At 35.4% G+C, this 13,217-nt stretch overlaps 2 protein-coding genes across 4 annotated transcripts in view; one reads left to right on the top strand and one right to left on the bottom strand.

The window, feature by feature from the left end:
• Positions 1 to 501: 501 nt before the first annotated feature.
• LOC105336137 (uncharacterized) lies at positions 502 to 3,501 on the top strand. Of its 2 annotated transcripts, none has more exons than XM_066068409.1 (12): positions 502 to 657; positions 1,043 to 1,108; positions 1,205 to 1,321; positions 1,429 to 1,524; positions 1,627 to 1,722; positions 1,915 to 2,004; positions 2,116 to 2,187; positions 2,300 to 2,358; positions 2,465 to 2,618; positions 2,742 to 2,843; positions 2,944 to 3,009; positions 3,157 to 3,501. In XM_066068409.1, the coding sequence occupies exons 1-12, from the start codon at positions 640 to 642 to the stop codon at positions 3,259 to 3,261; spliced, it is 1,041 nt and encodes a 346-aa protein (XP_065924481.1). In that variant the 5' UTR covers positions 502 to 639; the 3' UTR covers positions 3,262 to 3,501. The 2 variants fall into 2 exon arrangements, with proteins under 2 accessions (XP_065924481.1, XP_034328029.2); XM_034472138.2 differs by having other exon boundaries at positions 503 to 657; positions 2,941 to 3,009.
• Positions 3,502 to 4,585: 1,084 nt separating this feature from the next.
• Positions 4,586 to 13,217, bottom strand: part of LOC105336135 (huntingtin) — a 35,425-nt gene continuing 26,793 nt past the window's right edge. For both annotated transcript variants that reach the window (XM_066068054.1, XM_066068055.1), the window contains exons 44-58: positions 12,794 to 12,970; positions 12,284 to 12,381; positions 11,444 to 11,598; positions 11,244 to 11,312; positions 10,746 to 10,860; positions 10,259 to 10,555; positions 9,773 to 9,928; positions 9,154 to 9,341; positions 8,886 to 9,000; positions 8,545 to 8,690; positions 8,221 to 8,288; positions 7,871 to 7,994; positions 7,385 to 7,547; positions 6,706 to 6,866; positions 4,586 to 6,359 (exon numbers count right to left, since the gene is read on the bottom strand). In XM_066068054.1, coding sequence (XP_065924126.1) covers positions 6,116 to 6,359; positions 6,706 to 6,866; positions 7,385 to 7,547; positions 7,871 to 7,994; positions 8,221 to 8,288; positions 8,545 to 8,690; positions 8,886 to 9,000; positions 9,154 to 9,341; positions 9,773 to 9,928; positions 10,259 to 10,555; positions 10,746 to 10,860; positions 11,244 to 11,312; positions 11,444 to 11,598; positions 12,284 to 12,381; positions 12,794 to 12,970 — 2,276 coding nt within the window. In that variant the 3' untranslated portion in view covers positions 4,586 to 6,115. The remainder of the gene's footprint in view (positions 6,360 to 6,705; positions 6,867 to 7,384; positions 7,548 to 7,870; positions 7,995 to 8,220; positions 8,289 to 8,544; positions 8,691 to 8,885; positions 9,001 to 9,153; positions 9,342 to 9,772; positions 9,929 to 10,258; positions 10,556 to 10,745; positions 10,861 to 11,243; positions 11,313 to 11,443; positions 11,599 to 12,283; positions 12,382 to 12,793; positions 12,971 to 13,217) is intronic.

Below are 13,217 nucleotides of genomic sequence, written 5' to 3' on the forward strand. Positions count from 1 at the left end.
GATATTTCTGTCAAAATAATGCTAAGTTACATGATGCAAAAATATGGACAAAGATGTAGAAAATATTAATTTTTCTTAAAAAGTACAGTGTAACAACAATATACTTTAGTTATATACATTTACTTGTAATCGTGCAGTTTATATCGTGTATAAGGTAGAATTCCTTCAAAAATATTTAGGAAGCAAATTCTACAATAATGGTTAAAAAATTGATTATATTTCTTATTTTAGCAAAACTATGGACAGAAGAAAGAATAAAAAAAGGACGTTATTTAATGCAACTTGAACTTTGAATTTTCAAAATTAACATATGGGCAAGCTTTAAACAAAATCAACAGACTTGGTTGCAAGATCAAGAGTCTCTGAAGCAAAAACAAACGATCAGCGATGCTTTGTCAAATGGTGAGTAAATAAACACAACATTACCCGAAAGAACGCTATAGATGGCGCGCACGACTCTCGTTCTCCGTTTCCAAGTACCGAACGTTATTTTTACCCAAATATCATTGCGTCGTAATTCCTTTATGACGTCATAATCGTTCCCGAATAAAACAAATAAAGTTAGCGGCGTTGAGAGGCGGAGATTTTGTTTTATTGAGAATTCTTAAAGTTTTCATCGGAAATACCGAAAAAGACGCAATGGAACTTTCAAGCAAGGTATGATTAATTGAAAATTATGTAAGATATTGTTAAAAAATGATTTGAGCAAAAATATTCTTCAATAAAAAGAATTCACCCAACATACCCGTAATAATGTCGGGTTAACGTTTATGTCTTTTCTTTACGCTTGTAATATATATTTACATATTCAGATGAATATTCATCACATTCTTGCGCTGATCTAGAGGGGGGTGTAAAGGGGGTTCAGTCCGGACCCCTACCCCCCCCCCCCCCCCGGCAGATTCAAATTTCTTTAAATTTACATTATAAAATTACCAAAAATATGTATCAGACCCCACTGGTTAACTCAAATAACCGTCGAACCCCCACCCTGAAAAAATTTCTGGATCCGCGCATGACATTCATTCTTTACTTTGATCAGGTATTGGCTTCTTGTGATGGAGCATTAAGGCGAGAAGATGAGCTGGTCTCCTTTTACATCCGAAAGGTAAGAAAACACCGCAAATCCGAACTTCGACATGACTGATATTTTACATATTAGTCAGAGTATGTTATTAATTCATACTTTCTCTTTTCTCCTTAGATGGTTGTCCTAAATACCAAGACTGGAGAAATTATTTTCAGACCCAGATTTACAGAACCAGCTGATCTGAACTGGGCCACATCACACGATGCTGGCCATGGAGACTACATTGTCAAGGTAGTTCGTTTTTTTTTTTACACCAAAGGCAAGACTATTTACCATTTACATTTTTTCTCCTTTATTTGATCTTAAAATACAATAATAATCGCGACTTTTCCCTTCAGAAATCGGCGAGTGACGGAGTGATAGAGACAGGGGGATACAGTCACGTGATCACAGGAAGAAGCTCCAAAATCACCGAAGTCAAGGGCGATCTTGAAGTAAGTAACGTTAGACTCAGCATTTATTTATTCTTTTATTTATTCAATTTTTTTTTTTGCTTCTTAATTTCTATTATCATATCAATTCCTTCCTTTATATAGAGATGCGACAGAAACAACAACCAGCTTCAAAAACAAACTCTGGGACCGACTACAAACTGGTCTCCAATCCAAACTGTTCCTACAGCTGTACAGGAGGTTTGTATCGTAAATACGATTCAAACAAGGCTAACACACCAATTAACCTAAATGAATCCATGTATCTATTGCACTTGGAATTTCATTTCACAAAAATTGGGTCAATAAATGCATATGGATAATGTGTTAATACAACAAACTTTGAAATTTTGAGGAAAAAATTAAGGAATTGTTGTTGTTGTTGTTTATTAGGGTAAAAGCAGTGAAATAACAAAACAAGAAGAGGTGAAGGCTAAAGAGGCAAGACGAAGACAGATTGAAGATTTCTTTACTGATCCCGTGGTAAGCCCCTCCCCCATCTCTCTCTCTCTCTCTCTCTCTCTCTCTCTCTCTCTCTCTCTCTCGTGCTCTTTATGATTATTATCATCAAGTGGAATTTTTGTGTTCTTGTAGGACCGGGAGATGTTTCCATTAAATGCCACCGAAACCTCAACAACCCGTACCCGTACCATCAGACCTGCAGAGGTATAGTTGAAATGAAGTTCAATTAAAATACATCAACATATGAATCAGTACTACATATATCCATCTATATCATTTTAAACAACATATTTTTTTTTCTCTTCTAAATGACTAGATACCAACAGCTGAAGAGAGTATTTCGACAATGTTGGGAAAATTCAGCGCAGCCCTGTGGTAGGTTCAAATATTTTCCGGAAATTAAAAAGAATCGTAAATCAATTAATTGTGAAAAATAATTTGAAAATATGAATAAACACACACACGCGTTTGTTCGTTACAGGGACAAAGACTTCATGCGGGAGGTGTATGAATATCGCCGTTTACCGAGGCCACCAGCCCGAGGACTGGCACCACTATCCTATGAATGGCTGACACTAAACACTTACTCTGGACTGATGCAATCCATAGAACAACAGACTCCCGGGGACTCGCAGGTGTGTCTTCTATCTTTTTATGCTTGCTAGTATCAGTAATGTGCATCCATATCATTTCTGTAAATTCACATATACTTAGTACACGTATTGACGGGATTTTGGTTTTGTTCTTTTTGTGAACAGGTCAACGCAAATATCCAACAAAGGCTTGACACTGAAATTGAAACAATAGACGATCAAGGAATCAAAGAATCTGATCCATGTCTTAGCGTGGATGATGAAGAGGTAAAATAGAATCGCAAAGTAACATTATGTGTCTAAAGATAAACTGCAATATTCAAGAATTTATTTTGATAATTTTTTATTTACTTTTTTTTTCTAGCAGAACGAACATCAAACATCATGGTTTGTTCGACTATTTTGCTGTGGCGCCACCTCCCGTCCAAAAAAGGTTAGCACATCAAGAAATGATGTTTCTTTAATGTTCTTGTCTTCTGCTCCATTTCGAGAATGTTATAAACATTGTGTATTGATTTGCTATTACAATATTGGATTGAATAATAAACGTTAATTTATTCTGGCGGGTTTTTTTCAACAGATAAAAGATGAGAATCAAAAGAAAAGAAAAGGATTTCTTTCCCAAATCAGAAAAATGTTCGGGAGAAATAAAGATTTTCAACGGGGGAAATCTACAGTGCTTTGATAAACAATGACTTAAAACGAGATTGAAACCAACAAACTTGATTGTTTTCATTACACACTCTCTGTGTACACAAAATACTCCAATGTATCGTTAAAAAATTGTTTGTTAAACATGCAAATATCATAAAGCTTTTCTATTACATGTACTATAAGGGTAAAGAAAATTTAACGAACTGGGGTTAATTTGAATTTGACTACATTGTATTTATTTTATTAGGTTAAGCGAAATAAACTATTTTTTCACCAAGAAATGTTTTTTTATTTTATACGAGCTCTACTGTGTGCTCATTGCAACATATAACATTATGTTATGCAATAACAACCGATGTTTTGATATCATTGAACTAGTATTTATTACGCGTACATGTATTACAGTACACCTACATTGTTTTATAAAGCGTAGATCGTTTTTCACCGTGTTTTTCCATGGTGGATGACTCACCGTGTTTTTCCACGGCGGATGTCGGGATACTCGTGAGCATTACTGTAGGTGTATAGTTTATAATCCTGCCATTCCTGGACAACCCAAACGACTACCCGTGTCTAAGATAATAGATTACTTACTTGTTAATTTGTGTTATAATTAATCGTCTGTAGCTGTCCAAGAAATTTGAGACGGACATATCTAATTCCCGACATAAAAAAGAGAATAAAACAGGCGACGACTTTCACTCAATTATAATATTTATAAACACATAAATTCATGCGTTGCTATTTTTTGGAATCGAATATCTGTACAGAATGTGTTCGGAGATAAGATTAATCAATCAAAAACTAGCGAAAATGTACGCCGTAACTTTAACTTTTTAACACTTTTTAACACATACGGAACTGTAGCTCCCAGGTCGTTCATCCTTTTTTTTTTTCATACCAGGAGCTAAAGACCCCACTTATTTCTCTATATACTTTTTAATATGAAAAAATTCAACCCCAACCTTCTTGTGGCCCCAGCTTACTCCCAAAGATCAGGATTTGAACAAACTTGAATTTAAAGTATTTTTGGGTGCTTCCACACAAGTCTCAGCTTTTCTGGCTAAATGGTTTTTGAGAAAATTTTTGAAAAATTTGAAAAATACCAACAAATTTTCAATAATTCTATATCTATCCCCCTCTTTCAAGGGGACCTTGCCCGTCGTTTGAATAAACTTGAAAGTCCTTCCCCAAAGGATGCTTTGTGCCAAGTTTGGTTGGTATTGGCCTTATAGTTCTGAAGAAGAGGACAAACAATATAATAAAATTTACGACAAGGACAACGGCGATGATGACAGACAGCGGACAAAATTTGATCAGAAAAGTGAATTTAAAAAAATAGAACACTCTAGGAATTATCTTTAACAAAAAGTTTTATTTCTTGCAAGAAATAAATGCTAAAGCAACAACAACAACATATAAATAATTCAATAATACATTACAAGGCGTTGCTACATGATATTTAATCTGAATATGGTATACAATGCATGACCTACTTTCATGTCTTATGACCTAGAATTGTTTTAAGTGACCTAAATCTATTAAGTTGTACCAGAAAAAGGTATCAATAAGATCACTTATTTGAACTGAAACTAAAAACTCTGCTAGTGCTATCAATTTTAGAAATTTCTTGAATTGATTTACTTACATTATCTGGCTAAAAATCAAAAGAATTCTTTTCAAGTCATTTTCTTTCACGAAAAAGAATCATTGATCAGTCATCTGTAAATACAATCAATATAATATTGAGAACCTCATCTAAAGGTGCAATTATTTTGTGTCAATATTTTAAGTTATTTTAAATTGTACAAAGCCCTTTTAATATCATTTTTTATTTAAGAGTAGTTCTTTGATATTCAGCACTGATAAGTTCACAGAACTTCTATACCAGTAAGTATTATTCACCAGTACAAAAACAACAATAACTGGTTTCTTAGTACATGTACCAATATCTGAATAAAAGTTTCACTTTTGTTTGTACTTTATGTATCTATATAAATACAAAAAGGAATGTTTTATATCCCCATAAATAACATATATAACTGTTTCTCCCACAGCATTTCAGTTCCTTATTCATGACTGTTGGGTATCATATTTTCTTTCACATCAAATCATGAAAAAATCAAACTCTCCAAAGTGAGTATTATAATAAATGATTAAAATATTACAAAGTCAAACAAAATAAAGATAATATATAGTAAAGCACTTAATATAAATAGGAACCCTCACTTCCATTTTTTTTTAATATATGGAGATCAACAATTAATTTTATAACTTCATTATGCTTTCGTTAGCACTATAATGAATACATATAGTTGCAATGCTTACATAGGGTATATAACATTAATTATAGACTCCATTAATTAACTAAGTGTTTGACAGTATTTCATAATTACTACATGATTTGATACCTAATCTTGCAAAAAGATGTACAGAAAAGCTTGGCTTGCTAAGATATCAATTCTTTAAAATCTTGATATTTCATTCTTCGATATGGTGAGGGGTAAACATATGCAATCCAAAATATTAGCACTACTCAAAAACTGATATTTCTGTCATCAAGAAGATAAATGAAAAAATTGATATTGCAAAAAAAAAGTATCAACATTCAATGCATCAATCATAAATTGACATAGCCATAAAAACTTGCATGAAATCTTCAAGATTACCTTAATTTATAATACACTGTACTACCGTCCTTTCATCAAAATGATCATAGAGTTACGCTTAATTTGATCTATTTCAATGATATCCAAAATGCTTATGTGACCTTTTTGCTCAAACCCTGAATTTAACAGTATGTCTGACAAGTGTTCATGGAATGGCTCCTACAAACCAGTGACCCCAATCATCTACCAAACAACGTATTTAAACAGACTAAGATCTCAGGTCAATGGGTGGGGCTTGATCAACTTTTTCTGGGAGAAGTGCTCAGGGTAGGCTTTTTCCAGCCTCCCCAGCAGATCAGTGTAGGGGGGTCCAAGTGTTGACACATTCTGGAATGTTGAAATGAAGGCCCATTGTTGCTGTTTGTCCTTCAGAATGGAATAGAAGTCGAGAGCGGCCATGCAGAACAAATTCTGGTCAACGGCCTCCATCTTCCCCATCCTGTTAATGACGTGGTTAATTCTACAGACTCATTAAGGAATCTTCAAATTTCTTAATTCATTTTCTAGCCTGTAACCTTATTTTTAAGACAAATGTTCTGTATTTTCAATACATAAAGTCAGTGATGCATGTATATGTCTATATATCTGATGTACATGTATGAGACACATGATGTAGCAAAAATTGGTAAATTTTTTTTCAGTTTCACTATGCCCAAAGTTAAGCACATTTTCATTGCAAAAAGCATTCAATATTGTCAAAACAAAAACTAGGGAATAAAAATCCTCAAAGGTGTGTAAAAGAAATCCAGTTTTAAAGAAACCTAGAGCGAACCAAAAAGTCCATGAAATCAAATATGAAAGGATACAGAGGCCTAAGCCAGGAGTTTGTTGAGGCACTGATGAAGAAACAGGTCAAACTCCATGTTGCCATGGATACAGGGGTCCGCTGGGTAAAGTTGGATAGAGACAGCATGACCCAGTCCTGGACTAGAGCCTCCTGGCTTTGGTTGTGGAGATTGTTAAACACCTGTACATTCAAACAATGAAAGTATGATTATCAAACAGAAGACACATTATCAGTGGAAATTTTGAATCAAAACTTTTACAGCTGACTGACTTAAATCCAAGATTATTACACTACTGCACTAGGGTACATATTTCACTACAGTACCTGGGTACATATTACACTACAGTACTAGGGTACATATTACACTACAGAACCTGGGTATATATTACACTAGAGTACTAGGGTGCATATTACACTACAGTACCTGGGTACATATTACACTACAGTACCTGGGTACATATTACACTACAGTACAAGGGTACATATTACACTACAGAACCTGGGTACATATTACACTACAGTACAAGGGTTCATATTACACTACAGTACCTTGGTACATATTACACTACAGTACCCGGTACATATGACACTACAGTACTAGGGTACATATTACACTACAGTACTAGTGAACATATTACACTGGAGTACTAGTGTACATATTACACAATAGTATTAAGGTACATATTACACTACAGTACCTGGAACACGACCATAGCGATCATCTGAGGGTAGGGCTGCTGACTGGAGATAAACTCCCCGATGATTTTGTTCATGATGTCTTGTGGAGGAAAGAAATCAGCCAGGAATGTAGGAAGTACTCGAGTAATAACCCTTGCTTCATAAGGATAGCCCTTCTTTATTCTGAAATGTTACACACAGTTATACGTGATATACATGTAGATACAATAGTTTGACAGGGCACACTTGAGACTGGACAGATATTTCTGTAAGTAATCTTTTGGGCTAATCCAACATTTTGTGACACTTATCAATTACATGTAGTTCTTGGTGCAATCAAAATTTTTTCATTAGAATTATTTCATTAAAATAATCTTGCTTCAAGGTAGAAAGACTGATAGACAGGGTTTAACTCTTTAGTGCCATTGAACATACAAGTGTCTATGGGCTTGGAATATGAAAAATACAATGTGGGCATGAAAGAAAATACAACTTTACTCCTCTACCTATCAAAGAGGACAGTGACTCGCTCCATGGCCACGATCAGAGATTCCGGGTCCTGGTACACCACATTGAAATCGTAGGCCGCCGAGTCCCTGGGAAGGGGGCTGTACTGGTCATACTGTTTACCTGCCCAACAGAAAAAATCCATCTTTAGTGAATACATCTTCGAATTTTTAATGGAATACTAAATTTGAAGGAATATGTATTTCTTTGGCCAAAAGAGTAACGTTAAATCAATAAGAGATAAAAATAGATATAAGCAGCAAGGTTTGGCGAGAATTTATTTTTTAAAATTTCAATGCTTAACCAAGTTCCACATCTCGTAGGTAGAATGTTTAGGTAGAGAAGTTACCTGAGTACATGCATGTAAACATCAGTCCAAGGGCTGCTAGAGATCTCTGGGGGCTGGGCAAACACAACCTGCAATGTCAGTCCAAAACATACTGTAAATTCAACATGAATATCTCTTTATTTTCCCAATAAAAAAATGAAGTTTTTGTGACATATGTACAGAATTTGGGCATTTGGGGTTTCAGAAATTAATGCTGATTCAATTGATTTAAAATAACATTAACAATAATAATACTGCTGACTGGTTTGAAAAATGTATAGAATAAGACTTCCCTTAAGAGAGATCAGGAGTTTGTAATCTATCCATACCTAGTTTGACTCTTACCTGTCCACACCTAGTTTAACAATGGCGTCTGAGTCCTGCTGGGAGAGGACATCAGTTAAAAGCAGTCTCTCCAAGCCTTTAAGGATGGCCAGATACACAGGAGTGGTCACACTCTCCTCGTTTCCAGAGGCTGTGGAAACTGCAAGCTGTTACAAAATTTATGGAAATGTCAAATTCTTCGCATGCACGTTATACACAAAGGATTTCTTAGGATAACAATTGGATAGTGCTTGTACATTATAGATGAATGAAAACACTACAAATTCATTACTGAATATTAATCAAAGGATGCATGTACATGTATTTTGAGCAGAGTAGATTAACACAGAAAGTGACTAAACCTGAAGAATTTTGCTTGGAAATTCCAGATCCTTCAGATCCACATGATAATTTTCCATGATGTAGAAACCTGTGGCCCACATTGTTAAAATATACTGCTGACTAGTTATACAAGTCCTAAAATGTGAAGAAAAAAAAAATAATGCTTTGTCATTTACTTATCATGTATTGCATAGTATCAGTATTATGAATTTGAAATTGTGTGATGATTATAATAAATTTTTTAATTCAGAATGAAAAAAAACATTTATATAAGAAAATGTAGCTTACTGGCTAATGCTGCCTAAATTTCTGAGTAAGAAGTCGGTTGCTATTGGCATCAAAGGTTTTGTTATTTCCTGAACGCCTGCCTCTAGCAGGTACAGAATTCCGTGCATGGCGGCGATTCTACTCGGCAAATGTGGGCTCCTGAGTCCTATGTCTAATTGCTTCATCAGTTTCTCAATGGCTGAACTATCCTGCAAAATGAGACAATCTTAAACTTCAAAAGCTATTAGTGTTTTTTAAAATAAACTGTTTAGCTCTTGAGGAAAAATATTTGAAAAAATTACATTGCTGTATTTTTCTTAAATAAGACAATATAAAAATATGCAGTACTAAGAAGAAATACAAGGTTCCATTAAATTTTTGAAAAATTCAACATATCAGTTCATGAAAGCATTTTGGCTTTCAATATCAAACATATAGTTACTGTACTTATATACTGATAATGCAATTGTTATAACATTTGTAAATATACATTGGCAATGCATTGTAACTTCTGCTGATAAAGTTCACTACTATAATCTTCAAAGTGAAGTTCAGCACAAAGTGTTATGTAGATCATTTAGTATCAAGTATCAATTGCCCAACTGTATCACTTATCATGGTAAGTATCCATTGTACTGACCAGTCCAATGACAGCCCCAGCTTTACTGAGGCCCACATTGATGTACTGCATCACAATCTCGTCTTCTTGTGGATGAGCCTTGTATATATCCAACAGGAAATCCAACATCCACTCGTACTGTTCTCTCTCCACAAACAAATCCGACAGGGAAACCAGCTACACAGAGAAGTTTAAAATGTAATTGTGTTTATAACATATGAAGAGCCTAAAAGCATGTAGAGTTCCAAATCAGATCGTTCATCAATCCACAATTAAGAAATTTATATTATAAACCAACATAATCTGTGCAATCATTAATAGGTAGTCAAAAATTTACAAGTACATGAAATCTGAAGGATAAAACCTTACTCGCTATTAATATCCATACATATTTTAATACCCATAGAAAGACAACTAGATTTGAAGGTAAAGGGTAACCCAAAAATCCACAAGTTCTGACACTCTTCCCTCTTTATCGTTAAATAAGAACAGAGACCCCTGACCTACCGACTTGACCACTTCTGTTTTCAGCATCAGCGGCGGTTTAAGGATACTGTTGGGAGACAGCCACTGTCCATACAGCTCCAACAGAAACTGCAGACAGGAGTGAATGTCAAGGCCGCTCAGGGAGACCGTCCGCTCTCTCTTGTCTATGCTGATGAGGGGGAACTGTTGTTGGGATGGGAGGGGTGGTGGCTTCTCGGTGTTTTCCTGGTCCGGGCTATTGACAGAGTCTGGCGTGTCCGAGTCAGCTGTTTGTACATGAAGGGCTCCCACCACTGACCAGATAGACTCCACTGACACCTACAAACAATTCACCACTATATAGGATATACACTGAACATACATACATGTGCTCAATTGGGCTGGTTACCTTCAATGCCTCACTAGATTCAAATACATGGTACACATGTATATGTAATAACTATAAGCAAAGGTAAATAGTTTTCTGAGTTTTACAACTTTTGAGGCAGGACTGTAATGCATGACTTACCTGTCCCAGGTTGTAGGTGGAGTCATCAGCCTCCCTCTCCAGGTTGTTATCAAACATGTACCGGAGGACATCATGGTCTTCTCCCTCCCCCAGGCTACAGCTGGACCGGTCCTCACTGATGAATAATGAGAGAAAGCACTGGATTAAAATCCTCCTCTAGAACTTTACACACAATGTAAATGATCAATATGTGAAAATTCTGTACCTGTTAATTCATTAGATTTTTCTGACACTTTTATAAGTAGAAAATGAAATGTACAAAACAAGATTTTTTTCAGTGTGTGAAAATACAGTATTTCTTGATTCATAAAATTTTCTGATTTTTGTTCAAGGTAGAATAAATAATATTCAAAAGAAGAATTATTCCCCTTCCTTGCATGTCTGAAACATGTATTCATTGATTTTTTTATGCATAGCAATAAAATATTTGAGGAACTTTATGCATGACTGTAAAATATCTGAGGAATATCACGCAAGTTTTAATCAAATCACTTTTACCATTTTCTGTACAAATCCTGGACCTCCTTTTCAATGATGCCTCGAATGATAGTCAGCTTCTTACCACATCTGTGCAATGGAAATTGATATAAACATGACTATTTCAAACCTAAATCAATATTTAACAAATTTTTTTCTTTCAGTAAGCAATTCACTTAAGATTTTTTTTTTTTTGGGGGGGGGGGGGGGGTACACCTTACCTTGTATGAAGAAAGCCCAGAGGTTTGTCCCTTGGCCTAACTTCAAATGCACTGTTGCTAGGGTTACCAGGAACTGGGGTCAAAGTTGACTGTAACAACATGGCTGTGATGGCTTTGACAGCTATCACCATACACTGAGACCTCTCAATTTCTTCCTGCAGAAGGAAAAAATCTCATATTTTATCATAAGGTAGGCTGTTAAGGTTTCTTAATTTAGCACATATTTTTATCAAATGTTTAAATTAGCTACTGTAAACCAAGAATTGTTCTTGTCATTTATCAGTTAACAAATGGCTTGTTGAGTACTGATCCAGAGTTTGCATGCAACAAGTCTGGATACTTGTAACCCATTCATAATACCAGGTTAACCTTATTTGGTTTTAATAAATTGGTTGATAAAGAACACCCTTTGACTGAAGCACTCACTATTTGTTTAGCTACTTATGTGCTGTGGAATCATTAAAATTCGTGGGGGCCAATTTTCGTGGATTGCTTAAAATTTACAGGTATGTAATTTCGTGCAATCTCTTATACCTACAAAAGAAATTATGACATTATAACTCTAATTTATTATTTCTTGGAGGATGGTTATTCGTGGGTGAGAGGTACCCATGAATTCCACTAAAATTGAGCTGCCACGAAATCTAACGATTCCACAGTATACAGGATATGGCTTTGCATTTGTATATGAGCTATTCTAACACCACAAAACCAGAGGCCTGTTTAGCAGATCAAGCAAATGCCAATTCAAAACTTGATAACAGGTATTGGGGAGTTTCGGCAAGCAATTGTGAGCGCCTGTTCTGTTAAACACTTCTCTGGACAGTTCTCTGTACTGACCTCCTGAGGAATGTGTTCAGAGACATCCTCTATGACCGGGTTCAACACTGCTAACAAACTCATCCACGTCTCCTCAAACTGCTGCCGATTGATCCACCCTGTAACACACAACAGTTAAAGATACAGGAGCTGGGTTTTCAAATCAATGCTGATAACAAGTGTAACAAGTCAACAAACACAACAGAAATTGAAATCAAAATAAAAGAATCAACTACAGTCAGGTTCTAGAAAGTACTAACACCATGATGTGAACGGTGTATATTTATTTTTTAAAAGCTTACTGCAAAGAGTAAACTTTTAGATTTACTTTACAAAAAAACCAGTATGCTTACCATCAAATTACATCAAATTCTTTATATCATAGCTAAAGTATACAAACGTTTTAAGATCCATTTGCAAGTCCCCATAGTATGCTACCTCTCTTTTTTTTATTTGACCATTAATCCCCAACACTCACTTGACGTCATGTAAGATATTTCCCAACAGGGTGTATCAATTTTCCATTCTTACCCAACATATTAATCCTGCTCACAAATTCTTTGAGGACATCTTTATCTTTGAGATAATCCACGGGCAAGGGAGGCAAGTGCGTCCTCAGTTCGCCTGAGGGGGTGGGGGTCCATCCCAGCTTCCAGACTAATGAGGGCGTCCGTGCGTAACTGTTCAGGGCAGGTAGGCGAGCTAATGCTGTAACACAGGAGGTCAAATACAGTCACTTTACCATAAAGCAGCTTTTTTGAGAGAAAGAGAGAGTTCAAACTAAGCGACATTCAGGAGAGTCTAGTAGCCACAAAAAATTCTTGGCGACAACTAGTCTATTAATGCCTTAATTTGTTTACCGTTTAAATATAGATTTTTCTTGGCAAAATATTTTCTACACTACCCATTCAATTATTAGTCAATTGCAAAATAAAGTTATCATGATTAACACTTG

This window comes from Magallana gigas, chromosome 8, assembly GCF_963853765.1.
Source record: "Magallana gigas chromosome 8, xbMagGiga1.1, whole genome shotgun sequence".
NCBI lineage: Eukaryota > Metazoa > Mollusca > Bivalvia > Ostreida > Ostreidae > Magallana > Magallana gigas.

Bases quoted from the DNA above. Each gene is read 5' to 3' on its own strand.
- LOC105336137 (XM_034472138.2), top strand. The intron at 2,619-2,741 runs GTGTGTCTTCTA...TTTTGTGAACAG, and splicing joins AGACTCCCGGGGACTCGCAG to GTCAACGCAAATATCCAACA. The intron at 3,010-3,156 runs GTTAGCACATCA...TTTTTTCAACAG, and splicing joins CCACCTCCCGTCCAAAAAAG to ATAAAAGATGAGAATCAAAA.